At 42.4% G+C, this 16,184-nt stretch overlaps 1 protein-coding gene across 1 annotated transcript in view; it reads right to left on the bottom strand.

Annotated features, from left to right (window-relative positions):
- The window catches only part of LOC121289276 (CMP-N-acetylneuraminate-beta-1,4-galactoside alpha-2,3-sialyltransferase-like), a 651,606-nt gene that overhangs the window by 177,462 nt on the left and 457,960 nt on the right, over positions 1 to 16,184 (bottom strand). The window contains exon 8 of the mRNA XM_041208545.1: positions 3,346 to 3,532. Within this exon, the coding sequence (XP_041064479.1) occupies positions 3,346 to 3,532 (187 nt within the window). The remainder of the gene's footprint in view (positions 1 to 3,345; positions 3,533 to 16,184) is intronic.

Genomic DNA, 16,184 nt, shown 5'->3' on the forward strand with positions numbered 1-16,184 from the left:
AGTATCCCAAACCTTCTCATCTCCCCCCAAACTTTCTAATCAATCCCCCCATGCCAGTCAGTCTCTAAATCTGGTTGGCTGGCTGCAGCTGTGAAATTGAGAGAATGTTTTAATCAGGTCCTGCCATTAAATCTTTCCCAAATGCAAAACTGCTCCCTACCACCCACTCCCTCCCTGGTAAATATCAGGGCATTATGTCTGGTCCTGTAAAAGGAGGTCATTCTATCAGGCTGGGCCAAATTGTCAGTATTAAAAAGAATGGGCAAAGTTAAAGTATTTGTCAGCATTAAGGCCTCACTGGGAATGGTTGACCTACTGCTCATAATCTGCACAAACAAATTGTGCCCTGCAGAAAAGAGAAATTATTTGTTATAACCTGATGATTTTTGAAGGTAGACAGACCTAATATTTGACCAAGAAACAGAATGGAAAATTTGGGAAATTTGTGTGTCAAATCCTTTATGTTTTTCCATTGGCTTCTTACTATTTGTTCAGTGCAGTATTTCAAAAATATCAATATAGGACTGTCTTTCCATAGTTAAGTTTGACACTAATCTATAGCTTACAATAGAAGTGTACATTACATGTCTGTCACTTTCAGTAAGATACAGATTTAACCTTTCACTGGAATTTTACTGATGGTCAAATTACCTGCACTAATGTGCTAATGACAGATGAGGAGGGAACATGAACCCCACAAGTACTAGGTCCCATTTTCAGAAAGAAACTTAATGAAACAAGAGTTGTTTGGTACTTTATCAAGTTCCACAGTTTTTGAGCTCACAATTTCACAGAAAACATTTAAAATTTTATAATTATTAAATGCTTATACATAGGTACAGTGACTGGCTTGCAACATAAATTTAATCAGCTCTGATACTATAAATTAATTGGCATAAATCTTGTCATCTATGGATTTAAAAAAAAATTCATTCTAGTGATGTGGTGCCAGAGGCAAGGCTGGCATTTATTGCTCATCCTAGTTGCTAAGGCCTTGGGTGGCCTTTTTCTCAAACCGTTGCAGTCCGTACGATGAATGCTTTGCAGACTGTTCTAGGATTTTGCCCCTGTCATAATGAAGGAATGGCAACATGTCCAAATCAAGCTTGTATATGACTTGTAGGGGAACCTGAAGGTGATAGTTTTCCAATGCATCTGATACCCTTCACCAAAAGGACAAGTGTATGTGTTTGGAAGGTGCTGTGAAAGAAATTTTTGCAACTTGCGGCAGTGCAACTACTAGCTGCCACAGTACAGTGGAGGTGAAGTGGGTAGACGTTTAGGCTTGTGGATAAGATGCTGGTCAAAGTTGCACCTTTAAGTCACCTGTTTTGTCCTGGATAATGTCATAGCATGTTGTTGCAGCTGCAATGATGGACAAATCAATTCCGTCACACTCCAGGACTTGTGGCTCGTGGGCAGTAGTCAACTACTCATCACTTAAAATGCTTCCTCCTCTGTAGCTATGGCAATCGTATGGCTACAGCTGAGTTTTTTCTCAATGTTGACTCTCATGATATCAATGATGGAAGACTTGGCATTTGTAATGGCACTGAATATCAAAGGGTGATGGCTAGGTACACATGCATTGGAGGCAGTCTTTTCCTGGCACTTGTGCAGAGCGAATGTCACTTACCACTCATTTGCTAAGTCTGGATGTTTTCTAAGTCTTGCTGCATGCAGGTATTTCCAAGTTTTGATTATGTAGCTTGTGTTCAATGTTCCCTCCAAGCTATGCAGCCACTCAGCAATCCAAAAGTTTCCATGCAGGTTGTGCACAAGTCAGTTCCTTTAAGTTACAGTGCATGCATGGCCATGCAAAAATTTTAAAGAGGCTGTACACTTAAATGAATTGATTGCACATTCTAGCACAAAAAAATTAGAGGGTGTGTTGCTAATGCCAAATCAGAAAACTGAGAACTACATGGTGCATGGAACTCGTAACAGTATTTTCCAAGGTTTAATTGGTCCCGGGGAAGAACAAAATAAAAAATCCAACTTGTATTCATCAATGTAAAATACAGGAAACACGTATGGTGCAATTCCTCCAGTTGCATGTCACAAATCTGGGTGTACTTATTATGTGGCAGAATTTTTCTGAGTGCAAAAACGGGTAGGAATGCAGCATAATGGATTCCTACCACTATTTTGCATCCCTGTATGCCAAGGTTACAAAGCTGCCTCAGTGCAACAGAGGATATTCAAGGTCATGAAATCTAACCCACTTTTTATATTGAAAGTGACGCCACAAAAGACCACTAAAAATACAACAGCATGTATAGCCATGGTGTTAGATCTCACTGGTGGACTTGAAACCACAGCAAGGAGGATTGCATACAAAAATGACTATCATTAAATAAAACTGATACATTTTCATGATCATGTTGGGTCTTGTTATGCCATCAATCTATAAATACAACTGTTGAAATTTACCAATGTAAGGCAGACAGTTCTCATTATTATTGCAAAAAAAGGATAAGTGAGTGCCCCTGAGAAATTTCAACACATTTTATTACATAAATAGCATATCTAATGGGTACTGCTATGTTACACCGATACTTCTCATTGATCTATTTTTTCTCCTCACATTTTGTATCCCATAAAACATCAGCTAACCCAAGAATGGCATGTTATCTGAAAGGAAGAATGTGCAGGATCATGAGGAGAAGGTGCAGACACAATGGGCTGAATGGCTTCCTTCTGTATTGTGACAATTCTGTGCTTCTGTGCTGTGCTCAACTATTAACTCAGCTTTAAGCTCATTTTACAGAAGCAAATGTTTAATATGCTCTATTTCATTGCCAACATAACCAGGATCGGCATGGGTCCGGAAGCAATTTCAAAATGGTGCTGTAAATCAAATGCATAGTCACTAATGGGACAGTTAAGTCTTCTACACACAGTTTATAGTGGGTAAGTCAGAACAATTTGCTCAAAACTACTGGACACTACTATCATTCAGATTATTATTGCCTGCTGTGTTTTCTGATTTAGGATTAATGCTTATCGATGCCACTACTGATGAAACTTGGCCTCTGTTCTCACTCCCAATGAAGACTACTGCTTCTTGTGATGCTCACTAAAGTCTAGTTCCCTATTGTGATCATTCAAGATTGTAGTTTATTCACATTAATTCATCAGAGAACAATAAAAAATCTATTTCCTAATGGACATGTTATTCAATGAATCATATTTTACATTTCGCTCCAAAGGTAGAATTGAACTTGAAGATTTACAACATTGGATATTTAATAGGCCAGTATCACTAAACAAAAGGATCTAATCTGTTGTGTCTTTAATTATCCAGACAACATCCCACTACTAAACAGAAAGGACAATTCTTACCACTCTTTCTTTGTAAACAATGTATTTCAACCATTTGAAATCTTGGGGTTTGAATCCAGCAAACACAAAGAGTGAGTCCTTCTCGTACCGCGCTGGTTTCTGTATGGCACCTTCAGGATACGTGATTCGAAGAGTTGTCTTTGCGCCAACATCTTTCTCAAAACCTTTCACAGGAGCTTCATTCAATCTGCAGGAGAAATCAACAAGAATTCAGTAATTTAAGGATAGGCAGTGGTGTAGTGGTAATGTCACTGCATGATATCTAGAGGCCCAGGCTAATGCTTTGGGGACAGGCTCAAATCCCACCATGGCTGACCACATTTAATAATTCTGGAATTGAAAGCTAGTCTCAGTAAAGGTGACCATGAAACCATTGTCGATTGGCGTAAAAACTCATATGGTTCACACATGTCCTTTAAGGAGAAATCTGCCATTTTTACTTGGTCTAGCCTACATGACTCCAGATCCACAGCAATGTGGTTGACTCTGAATTGCCCTATCAAACCACTCAGTGGTATCAAACCACTACAAAGTCTACAAGGAATGAAACCAGACAGACCTAGGCACTGGAAATGACAACGGCACACACAGCCCTGTTGACCCTGCAAAGTCCTCCTTGTGCTTGTGCCAAAATTGCAAGACTATCCCACGTCTTACTGAATGATACCTTACAGACAATGTCAGACACCACCATCACTCATCTTTGGGTATGCCCTGTTCCACTGGCAGGGCAGACCTATCAGAGATGGCAACACAGTGGTACACACTTGGGGTGCAGGGAGGGGGAGTCGCCGTGGGAGTCTCAAACATTGACTCCAGATACCCTGAAGTCTCATGTCACCAAGTCAAACATGAGCAAGGAAACCTCCTGCTGAATATCATCTACTGCACCACATCCCACCCAATCCTTTCAATTGATGAATCAGTACTCTTCCATATTGAATATCAACTGGAAGAAGCAATGTGGATGACAAGAGCACAGAATGTATCCTGAGTGGGGGACTTTAATGGCTTCAAGAGTGGCTCAGTAGCACCACTACTGACCGAGCTGGCCGAATCCTGAAGGACATAGCTTCCAGGCTAGGTTTGCTGCAGGTGGTGAGGGAACTAACAAGAGGGAAAACTTACTTGATCTCGTCTTCACCAATCTCCCTATTAAAGATGCATCTGTCCGTGATAGCATTGGTAGGAATGATCACCGCACAGTCCTTGTGGAGATAAAATCCTGTCTTCACATTGATTAAACCCTCCATCGTGTTATGTGGCTCTACCACTGTGCTAACTGGGATAGATTTTGAACAGATATAGCAATTCAAAACTGTCATCCATGAGGTGCTGTGGGCCATCACAGCCCGGCATATTCCCCACTCCACCATTACCATCAATCCAGGGGTTCAATGAAGAACGCAGGAAGGTACGCTAGGAACAGCACCAGGTATACCTAAAAATGACATGTCAGCCTGGTGAAGCTACAGCACAGGACTACTTGCATGCTAAACATCGAATGTAGCATGTGATAGACAGAGCTAAGAAATCCCACAACCAACAGATCAGATCTAAACTCTGCAGTCCTGCCACATCCAGTCATGAATGGTGATGGACAATCAAACAACTAAGTGGGGGAGGAGGCTCCACAAATATCGTCATCTTCAATGATGGGGGAGCCCGGCACATCAGTGCAACCATCTTAAGCCAGAAGTGCCAAGTGGATGATCTATCTTGGCCTCCTCCTGAGGTCCCCAGCATCACAGATGCCAGTATTCAGCCAAAATGATTCCCTCCACATGGTGCCAAGAAATGGCTGGAGGTATTTGTTACTGCAAAGGCTATGAGCCCTGACAACATTCCAACAATAGTACTGAAGATTTGTGCTCCAGAACTAGCCATGCCCCTAGCCAAGTTGTTCCACTACAGTTGCAACACTGGCATCTATATTTTTGTCCTGCCCACAAAAAATAGGACAAATCCAATCTGACGAATTACCGCCCTATCAGCCTGCTCTCGATCATCAGCGAAGTGATGGAAGAGGTCATGACAATGCTATCAAGCGGCACTCACTCAACAATAACCTGTTCCTTGACGCTGTATGGGTTCTGTCAGGGTCACCTAGCTCCTGACCACATTACAGGCTTGGCCTAAACATGGACAAAAGAACTGAAAACTCCAGAGGTGAGGTGAGAGTGGCTGCCCTTGATGTCAAAGCAACATTTGACCGTGTGGCAATCAAGGAGCGCTAGCAAAACTGATGTCTAAGGAAATCAGGGGAAAACTCTCCACTGGTTGGGGTCATATCTAGTGCATATCTAGGTTGTTGAATGCCAATCGTCTCAGCCCCATGACATCTGCAGGAGTTTGTCATGGTAGTGCCCTAGGCCCAATCATCTTCAGTAGCTTCATCGATGACCTTCCCTCCATCATAAAGTCAGAAGTGGGGATGTTCGCTGATGATTGCACATGTTCAGTTCCATTCATGACTACTCAGATACTGTTCATGTACACATGCAGCAAGACCTAGACAATCTTCAGGCTTTGGTTGATAAATGGCAAGAAACAATTATGCCACACAAGCATCAGGTAATGACCATCTCCAACAAGAGAATCTAACCATCTCCCCATGACATTCAATGGCATTACCATCATTGAATCTCTCACTATCAACATCCCAGGGGTTACCATTGACCATAAACTGAACTGGACCAGCAATATAAATACTGTGGCTACAACAGCAGGTCCAGAGGCTGGGACTTCTGTGGCAGGTAACTTACCTCCAGGTTCCCCAAAGCCATCTACAAGGCATGAGTTAAGAGTGTGATGGAATAAGCCCCACTTGCCTGGTTGAGTGCAGCTCCAACAACACTTGTGAAGCTTGAAACTGTCCAAGACAAAGCAGTCTGCCTTCAAAGCCACCACCTTCAATATTCACTCACTCCACCAATGACACACAGTGACAGCATTGTGTATCATCTACAACATGCACTGCAGGAACTCACCAAGGCTTCTTCGACAGCACCTTCCAAACCTGCGACCGCTATCACATAATAGGACTAGGGCAGCAGATGCATGGGAACACCATCACTTGCAAGCTTTCCTCCAAGCCACACACCATCCTGACTTAGAATTAGATCACTGTTCCTTCATTATCACTGGGTCAAAATCCTGGAACTCACGTCCTAACAGCACTGTGGGTGTATCTGTACCACATGGACTGCAGTGGTTCACGAAGGTGGCTCACTACCACCTTCTGAAGGGCAATAAATGCTGGCCTAGCCAATGACATCCACATCTTATGAAAGAATAAATTAAGAAAAATATAATGAAAAGGTTTCATTTAATTGTTTGCTCAATGTATGCTCCCGATGCTTTACAGGAACAGGATTGATCTGAATGGGATAATCACTCCACCCCTGTCTCCAACTAAGGTTGCTGCTCTCTTCCATGTAGCTATGATTATGACAATCACTGGATATGATGTTATGACGTGGCAAAGGGTGTGTGCCAGGCAGAACAAATACAAAAGGAAAAATTGGCCACGTTATCACAACGATTTTGCAATTTGTAGTTATTACTAGAAAATGTGTGCACTGATTTCAGAAGTAATGATACCCCTGAGGCCTTTAGAGATTTTAAAAATTAAATTAAAATACTAACAAAAGATAAGATTTCAAGCACATACATAAGACTACAATTACTTAATTGTATAACAAATCCTAACATTCCTAACTAACCTGACTCTAAGTTACACACCCCCTTTAAGGCAACAGTCCAAAATAGATTTTAGATTAAAAAAAAACAAGCCAGCAAGACACCACGGTACCCACTTGAAAGTGCAATTCCAAAAGCTTGTTTCCAACTTTAGTTACTAGACACAGCAGACTCTTGCAAACATAAAAACAAAAAACTGCGGATGCTGGAAATCCAAAACAAAAACAGAATTGCCTGGAAAAAATCAGCAGGTCTGGCAGCATCGGTGGAGAAGAAAAGAGTTGACAAGAGTCGAAACATGGCTGAGGCTTCTGAAGTCTGTTATACATGGCCCCCTATCAATGCCTTTCATTCTCCTTTATATATGTTTCTCTTTCTTTAATATGTAAATTCTATTGTTCTATATGTCTTTGGAACTTTACCTTTCCCATAATATAAAAATCTTTCATGTTGCCAATATTGTCCATAACCTTTGGGAAAAATAAACACATTGCTTTGCCTTGCTTACCTGGCGAGTTGTAAACATCCTAACATCCCTTTAAAATCCAAACAACCCCTTCACTTATCTAAAAATGCAAATTCCCTTTGCACCTTACATGGTAAGACTTCACCGATGTTTACTCATTGGCGTTTCAAGTACATTTCTACACCTAACTTCTTTTGATAATTTCAAGCTTACAGTCTACCTGACTCCAAGGACAGAATTTTCCATGTGTCAGGCGATCGGCTCTGCCGCCAGCAATCGGGGCCGCACATGCACACAAAAGAGCACACTTATCTCCCTGCGGCTAAGTGCAGCCTCAGGGAGATTGCCTCGACTTTTAAAAATATTAAAAATAGAACAAAAAATTCCCTTACATGTTCCCTCATATGACAATGTCACATGAGTTGGGACATGTTCATAATTTACATAACAACTTTATTACAATTTTTAAAACTCTACATGAAACCTCATCTTGCCGCTGGATGAAGTTTCATGTTTTTTCTAGTTGCCGCCGGGGCTCCTGGCCGACTCACCAGCCTTAAGGTTGGACGGGCAGGTCCTTCAATTGCCTAATTGATACTGTTAATGGCCTTACATGGCCATTGACAGCTTGGTGGGCCCACAGCTGATTTTGCTGCGCCCCCGCCTTCCTGAAAATTTAAAGGGGGCAGGGTGATGTCGGGGGTTCCACCTGACGTCATCCCGCCTCGGCGAGTGGGCCCCGCCCCGCCCCCACTCACCGATGGCAAAATTCTGCCCCAAATGTAATTAAATTACACACACAGAACCATCTACACTCAGACCCATAAACCTACTTTACAATAAACCAGAATATTATGAAAATTATTATACTTTCATAACAATAATATTCCCATTTTTCATCGTCCATGCCTGTATTCCTCGTCTCCATCTTAATATGCTACTTGAACCTCTCTCTAATCTGGCCAATAATTGAGGTATCTGGAAATGCAAACTTTGCTTTGTCCTTGAATAACTTTGCATTCATGCCTGAAGTATACCTCAATTATGCATTTATACTGGATCCTTGTTCCTCAACAAATCTTTGTCCTTGTCCTCAAATTTATCCATGGCATCATCCTACTTTTATCTTCATCTTCTTTCAGCTTTACTCCTGTCTCAGCTTTTGGTCTTCTAACTCACGCCTTTTGTGCATTCCCTCTTACTGTGCCTTACTATTTTTGTCAAGAGTCGTCAACTGTAATTCAGCTATACTAGAACTTCATAACCCCCACCCCCAGCTCTCAACTAATCTCTGCTTTAATAAAAACCATAAGATGTACTCTGCAACCTTTTTGTCACATTTCCTTCTGCTCCCTCAGTAAATGATTTTCATACCTGGAAACTTTCAGATTAGTTGCTGATTGATTGCTGCTGGCTGTTTCTCAGTTAGAAACATTTGGTGATTTGTACCACTATTTAAAATTTAAGAAATTTACAGGTGCTGAAGTGGCACGTAGTGAAGGCCTTGGTTCTCACTTCAAGGCTCTGCTCATAAAACATGCTCCCAGTCACATGTGATGTGGCTTCTTTCCCTTTACTTTGCAGCATGACAGGGAGAATAAGTAGAAGTGACACAGAGAAGAATAAGCTGCTTGAAGGAGGAGGGAATGTTTCTCAGCATGATACCATATCCACTCAGAGTCTGCAGCGAGGATTTCTCCAAGTACAACCTCAGCAGGGTACAGTGTGTGTGACACCTCTGCTTCACTAAGGAGGTGCTTACTGAAAAACGCCACCTGTTGCAGATAGCAGCTCAAAGCAGGGCAAGGATGGCATTTCCAGCAGCTATAAAAATGATCATGGCCATCAACTCCTTTGCTTTGGGCTCCTTCCAGGTGCCAATATCTCACAGTTTGCTGTCCACTACAGTAAAAGGGAGGGCACTGCCACTCTGTAAGCAAAGAGGGGGAAGTAAATTGCTTTCTCTCTTTCCAGAAAGGAGCAGGCAGAAATAGCACATGGCTTTGCCAGGATAGCAAGTGCCCCAAGGGTGCAGGGTGCAGTAGATCGATGCACATTGAATTATGCCCTTCATGCACAAAGCAAAGATGTACTGCAACCACAAAGGATTCCACTCCCTCAATGTCTAGCTGGTAGGCATACTCATACTCAGAACATCATGCAGGTCAATGCCCAGTATCCCAACAGCAGTCATGATGCATTATTGTGCACCAATCTGCTGTATCACTAGCATTTGACCACTATGAGAAACCAGAGGCTAGCTACTGAGCAACAAGATCTATCCACTGATCACAGGGCTCATGATTCCGGTGCACACATGAGCAGCTTTCAGAGCCATGCTGCCACGTGAAATGTCATTGCGCAGGCGTTGAGGTGCTTAAGCAATGCTTTTGCAGCCTAGGTCACGCTGCAGTAATCCTGTAGAACTCTCCAGATCACGTCACAATTTATCTTGGTCTCCTGCAACCTGCACAATCTTGCCATCATGAGAGCATAGCCCTTGTCATCAGGAATAAGATGAGCAGTAGAGGAGGAAGAGGAAGCTGAGGAGGGGGAAGAGGAGGAAGAAGCAACAACTAGCTGGGCTGTCCAGGGTTGGCTCATCCAACTCCAGTTTTAGTGAATGCAACCTCAATTCCCCATTTATCAACATTTTGACATTTTAGTTCCTCTTTACTACTGACCATCATAACACCCTCTTGGCCATAATACTGAAATATAACTGTTATGTCAATAAGATATGAAAAGAAATCCAAAACTGTATATATCAAAACTTCAGATTTTCTGCTGAACCAAAAAGATGGCTGTTGCAAGTCACATGACCACAGGATTGGCCCTTTGCTCTGGAAGCTAACAACAGGAGTTACAAAAACAAAAGAATCCTCCTCCCGTCATCTTGGAATCTCACACCCTATTGTAAGAGCATTATAAGCACAAAAACAGGGGACTCGCAGATCAAAACTTGCTTTTCCGCAGAGTTATTAACAGACTCATCTCACGCCTGGGACTGATCAGGTCCATTTTAAAAGGGGACCATTGAGGGGACAATGGACATCGCCATTTGCATCTTGATAAGTTTACCCCACAAGGGGAGCCAGAGGGTCTGCCTAGAAAATGGCTTCCCGCCAAAGAACCTCAATATGGATGGTAACTTTTACAAAGCTAATGGTTGGGACATTATCAGTTCTGAAACCAAAGACAGTCCCAGGCAATAGATAAACATCCCTTTTGATATCATTGTGGAGAAAGAAGGTCCCATGACTCGAGTGACTATTTTGAAATCTCTATATTCCTTTGTGAACTGAGAAACCCTGAGACTGCTGCTTTAACAACAACCGGAAAAAACTCCAGCAGCTCCCAGCTGAGCAAGCAGCCACCTAACATGTCTCAACTCCTTAAAGCCTGTTTGATTTTAAAAGTCTCTGATCATTGCCTCCCAAGCCATAAAAGCACAGAAACCCCATTGTACCATATTCATTTCAAGGACTCTCATGTTGTTGTCTCCAACCAGAAATTCATCTGAACTGAATTCCACCACAAAGGAAACACTCTCTAGACTTAGACTTCTCTGAATTTGGAAATCATGTGAGCTAATATTCATTTCTGTAGTTCTTTTAATGTTGTTGCCCATAGTTGTAAAACTTCCTCTTTTCTATCCCCCCTTAATGTGTGTGTGCGTGTGCGAGGTTGTAAACTCTCCCCCGCCACATCACCCATGATCCCCACCCACGCCCCTCAGAGTTTGAATGTGAATAAACTAACCTTCTGAGTTAATCATGAGAGTGCTGCGAGTGATTATTAAATTGGGTCACACAAACTGAGGGATTGGAGAAAAACACCACAGCCTACTTTAAAAAATAATTCAAAGCAGTTTTGCTTACAGACAGATGGGGAGAGGATAAAGAAGTTCAGTTTCTCTCCAGTCTGCAACTTAAAATATAAAATTCTTAAGCACCAGCTGAGAGCTCTTCTCCCTCTTCCAGCAGCTTATCCTCTTCTGTGAAAGTAGTACTGCGGGTGTACTTACATCAGATGGAATGCAGGGCAGTTAACCACAACCTTCTCAAGGGAAATTAGGGATCAGCAACAAATGCTGGCCTTGCCAGAGATGCTCATATCCCATGTAATAAAATTCCTCTAGCTGGAGTAATTAGAACATGGGGTCACAGTCGCAGAATAAAGGGTCAACCATTTAGGACTGAGACGAGGGGAAATTTTTACACTCAAATGATTGGAAATATTTGTAATTTTCTACCCCAGAGAGCTGCAGATGCTCAGTTGTTGAGTACGTTCAAGAAGAGGTCAATAGATGTTTTTGGTATGAAGGAAATTAAGAGATATGGAGATACTGTGGGAAGGTAGAAGATCAGCCATGATCTCACTGAATAGCACAGCAAGTGCAAGGGGCCAAATGACCTAATCCTGCTCCTATATCTTGTGCTCGTATGACAGAAAAGCCAACAGAAAACAAACATTTCAAATCAACATTAAATAACAAACCATGCAATATCCCATACAAAAGTCACTTAACCACCTTGTATGTTCCCCTAATACCATCTTTTTCTGTACCTTTGCCTATCCTCATGACAGGGGTCAACTTTTTTTCAGGGTACTTTTTGAGGTTTTCTCAAGGGCTACTTTTTGACTTTTGTCGGTTATTTTTTAATTTTCAGGGTCTCCTTTTTCCTCACCAACTCCTTTATAAGGTGACATTACCTAATGTATTTGGTGTTAAATTTTTTTCCAGGTTTCCTTCTTTAGATAGGCACGGTAGCACAAATACCAAACGGTAAGACTCAATACTAAATAGCAGCCCATCCAATCTCAAGCCAAGGGTTAATCCGATCAAAATAGTATTCTAATCATGTGCCAATGCCATTTAAAAAAAATATATTTTACTAAAGTAATGCCTTTATTTGGCAACACATGGCTTGTACAATGGTGGTTCAAAACCAGAACAGAGAAAAAATATGGAAAATGGGTAACAGCAGTTTTGACTGAAATGAAAGTTTCCATTAATATCAAAAGGAGCAAATACTTATCTATAGAGACCATATATATTACGAAATCTTTTATTCCTCATGAAAAATTCAAGTTGTTCACAATAATTGTGTTAACTGTTCTCACTTTCTCAGTGTCCGTTATTACATCTCTCCTCAACTTCCATGTCTTCTTCAAAATCACTTCTTCCCTTTGGTTACCTTCCAACACCATCAAGACAATTGACCAGTGCATGTGTATAAGAATCAGCAAAGTGACCTCAGCATTTCAGCTTTTCATGCACTTAGTACTTGTAATACAGGATGAAGTCCACACTGACCTTGTCAGATTATGTACACCATGCTTCAGTAAAAAGAGGAACGATGCCACCACCCATGAGCTAAGGTTGCCTGCCCTACCATCATCACCTAAATACAATTCGCAATTTACATTAATAAATTAAGATCACATTCACCTCCAATTCCAACCATTTAATGCACTGAAACAAAAATCAGACAGGCATAAGCAGTTTAGGTAAGATAGTAAAGCGTCAAATGAATCTGCATGGTACGTCATTTCTCTTCTCTGTACCTCCCCAGTCCCAACGCACCAGCACCATCAAACAAAATTAAAATATGACGGGCCTGCTCTCCGCTGGCTGCTGCCCTAGTTCTTGGTACAGGCAGTTCCACCAGGTCTGCTCTTGGTCTTGTTTCTGAGTTTTCGGCTATTTTAAAAGATTTTTGGTGTACATCATGCTTCAGTAAAAAGAGGAAAGGTGCCAACACCCATTAGCTAAGATTGCCTGCCCAACCATCATCACCTAAATATGATTCTCAATTTACATTAATAAATTAAGATCAGATTCACTTCCATTTTTTTCTCTAAATTTTTTGTCTAGGCCTCATCCCAGTCCCAGAGGATCTTGAAAGCTCCAATTGAACAGGTTAATCTAGGATAATTGCTCCAGCTCTGCCAGTGATAGATTCCCTACCTTTTGCCTTTGCTGCTCCTTCAACCATAGCTTCTGATTCTGAAAGAGCAGCAAGACCATGAAAGAGGGAACCTATCATTGGAGGAGCTGAAGCAGCAGCATGGGAAAGACATAATCTGTGATTGGAGGAGCAGCTCCTCACAGATTCTGTCCCCCGCACTCTCTTGCTGTTCCTCCAATCGAACTGCATGTTTTGAAGGCCAGATGGCTGGACTGCTGTGAGATCCTGCAAATTCCCTTTAAACACTGATAGCAGTCTGAGCGTTCCTGACAACCAGCTGAACTTGCAAGACTTCTGTCTCCGAGTTCCGGCTGTGAACCACTCCTGCTCAGTGTCTCAGCATCTGCAAATCCCATCATTAAGCTAGTTCTTAAAGTATGCATTGTTTCAGTATCTGAGCTGGTGGCTCCAAGTGAGAGAGGAACTGAGGGGTGTTTTCATCATCCAATTCTATTTCCACATCTTGCTCCTGCAACACTGCCTGCCCAGGTAGAAATGCTTATTCTTGGGTATCTGAAAAGAGAAAGACACAAGGGTAGGGTTTCAGTGAAGGAGTTGGGGTGGGGGGGAGAAACCAAGTGGTGCATTCTTACACCATCTTTCAGCACCTGTAAATCAAAAGAGGATGAGGGGGAGGTGGAATGTGACAAAGGGGAATAGGTAAAAGGATACCATCATCTTTAATACTTTCAGCCCTGCTGCTGGCCACACCCTCAGTGATGATGGTTCCAATGATGGCAAGTACCATAGCTGCCATCAAGGTGCGAATATGCAGCTTGCTCATCTTCCACTGGTTAGGCAATGCTGCTTGTGGTTTTGTGCCACCTTGTCCTGCAAGACAGAGGGATGTGCATCAATGAATGTGGTGCAATGTGTTTGAGTAATGTGGCTGTCATGTTGAATAGGTGGCGAAGTGCTCAGGCTCTGAGATGCAGGTTTGAGGCTCCAGCAGTGCTAAATGTGAAAGAGTGAGGTAAAGCTTTGAATGTGAGATATGAGTCATAATTGATAGAGGCTGTTGATAGGCAAGTGATGAGAATGTGTTACAATGAGCAGAGTGTCAGACTAATGGGCGCAATTGCTGGGGTATGGCATTTGAAGATGCATTTGTTGACCATGACCACTTGTGCGAGGTCACTGAACTTCTTGCGTGCATCCAAGTCCTTGGGGCTAGACCGCAACGGCCATCTGCTGCCCCTGCCTTTGCCAGGCCTTGAACGCTGTGTCAGAGAACCTTGGAGCCCACACCCACTCTGTTGCACATAGTCACTCTTCTTGCCTGTCCTCTTACCCAGCCTCTTCCAGCAGCTGTTGCAGTCACAAATCTTTTAAGAGATGTAGGCTGGCTTTAAGTAGTACAGGCTAGCTTATCAAGATTTTGTGCTTCTGGCTAAGGCAGCCACTCAACAATGCACTTTGTGTTGCTATCATGTAAATGGGCTGGCAGCATGAAGTTTGCATGCTACCTGCATAGGTAGCAGTGGGTATGGTTTGATCACACATGGCAAATACCCATACCCATTTTCCATAGAAAAGTTACAGCACAGAAGAAGGCCATTCAGCCCATCTTGTCCATGCCAGCCCAAGGACACCCAGGTGCACTTTCTAATCCCACCTTCCTGCACCCGGCCCATAGCCCTGCTGCTTACAGCACTTAAGGTGCAGATCCAGTTTAAAAGAGTTTAGAGTTTCTGCCTCTACCAACTTGGGCAGCGAATTCCAGACACCCACTACCCTCTGTGTAAAAAAGTTCTTCCTCATGTCCCACCTACATCTTCTGCCATATATCTTGAATCTATGTCCCCTGGTTCTACAATTCTCCACCAAGGGAAATAATTTTATCCTGTCCACTCTATCTATTCCCCTCATAATTTTGTACACCTCAATCAAGTCACCTCTGTCTTCTTTGTTCTAAGGAAAATAACCCCAACCTATCCGATCTCTCCTCGTAGCTACACCTTTCTAACCCTGGCAACATTCTTGTAAACTTCCTCTGTACTCTCTCCAGAGCTATTACGTCCTTCCTGTAATGTGGTGACCAGAACTGCACACAATACTCCAGTTGTGGCCTCACCAGTGTTTTGTACAATTCCAACATTATATCCTTACTTTTATATTCTATACCTCTGCCAATGAAGGAGAGCATTCCATATGCCTTCTTTACAACCCTGTCTACTTGAACTGCTGCCTTCAGGGACCTATGTACTTGTATCCCATGTTCTCTCACTTCATCTACACCTCTTAGTATATTCCCATTTATTGTGTAATCCCTGTAACAGTTTGACCTCCCTAAATGTATGACCTCACACTTCTCTATGTTAAAATCCATCTGCCACTTCATCTACACCACAAAAAAGCTTTGATTACATGGTACATTGGACATAAAAACATACGGTTATTCCTTATGCCCGACATTTATTTGCAACATCGACCCACTCCACCAACCCATCTATATCGTTTTGGAGATTAAGGCTATCCTCTACACTATCCACTGCTCGGCCAATCTTTGTGTCATCTGCAAATTTCCCAATCGTGCCCCTCGCATTCATGTCCAAATCGTTAATATATAACACAAACAGCAAGGGTCCCAACACCGAACCCTGTGGAACACCACTTGAGACAACTTACCATTCGCAAGGGCATCCATCGACCATTACCCTTTGTTTCCTGTTACAAAGCCAACCTTTTATCCAGTT

The sequence above is a fragment of the Carcharodon carcharias genome, chromosome 16 (genome assembly GCF_017639515.1).
Source record: "Carcharodon carcharias isolate sCarCar2 chromosome 16, sCarCar2.pri, whole genome shotgun sequence".
NCBI lineage: Eukaryota > Metazoa > Chordata > Chondrichthyes > Lamniformes > Lamnidae > Carcharodon > Carcharodon carcharias.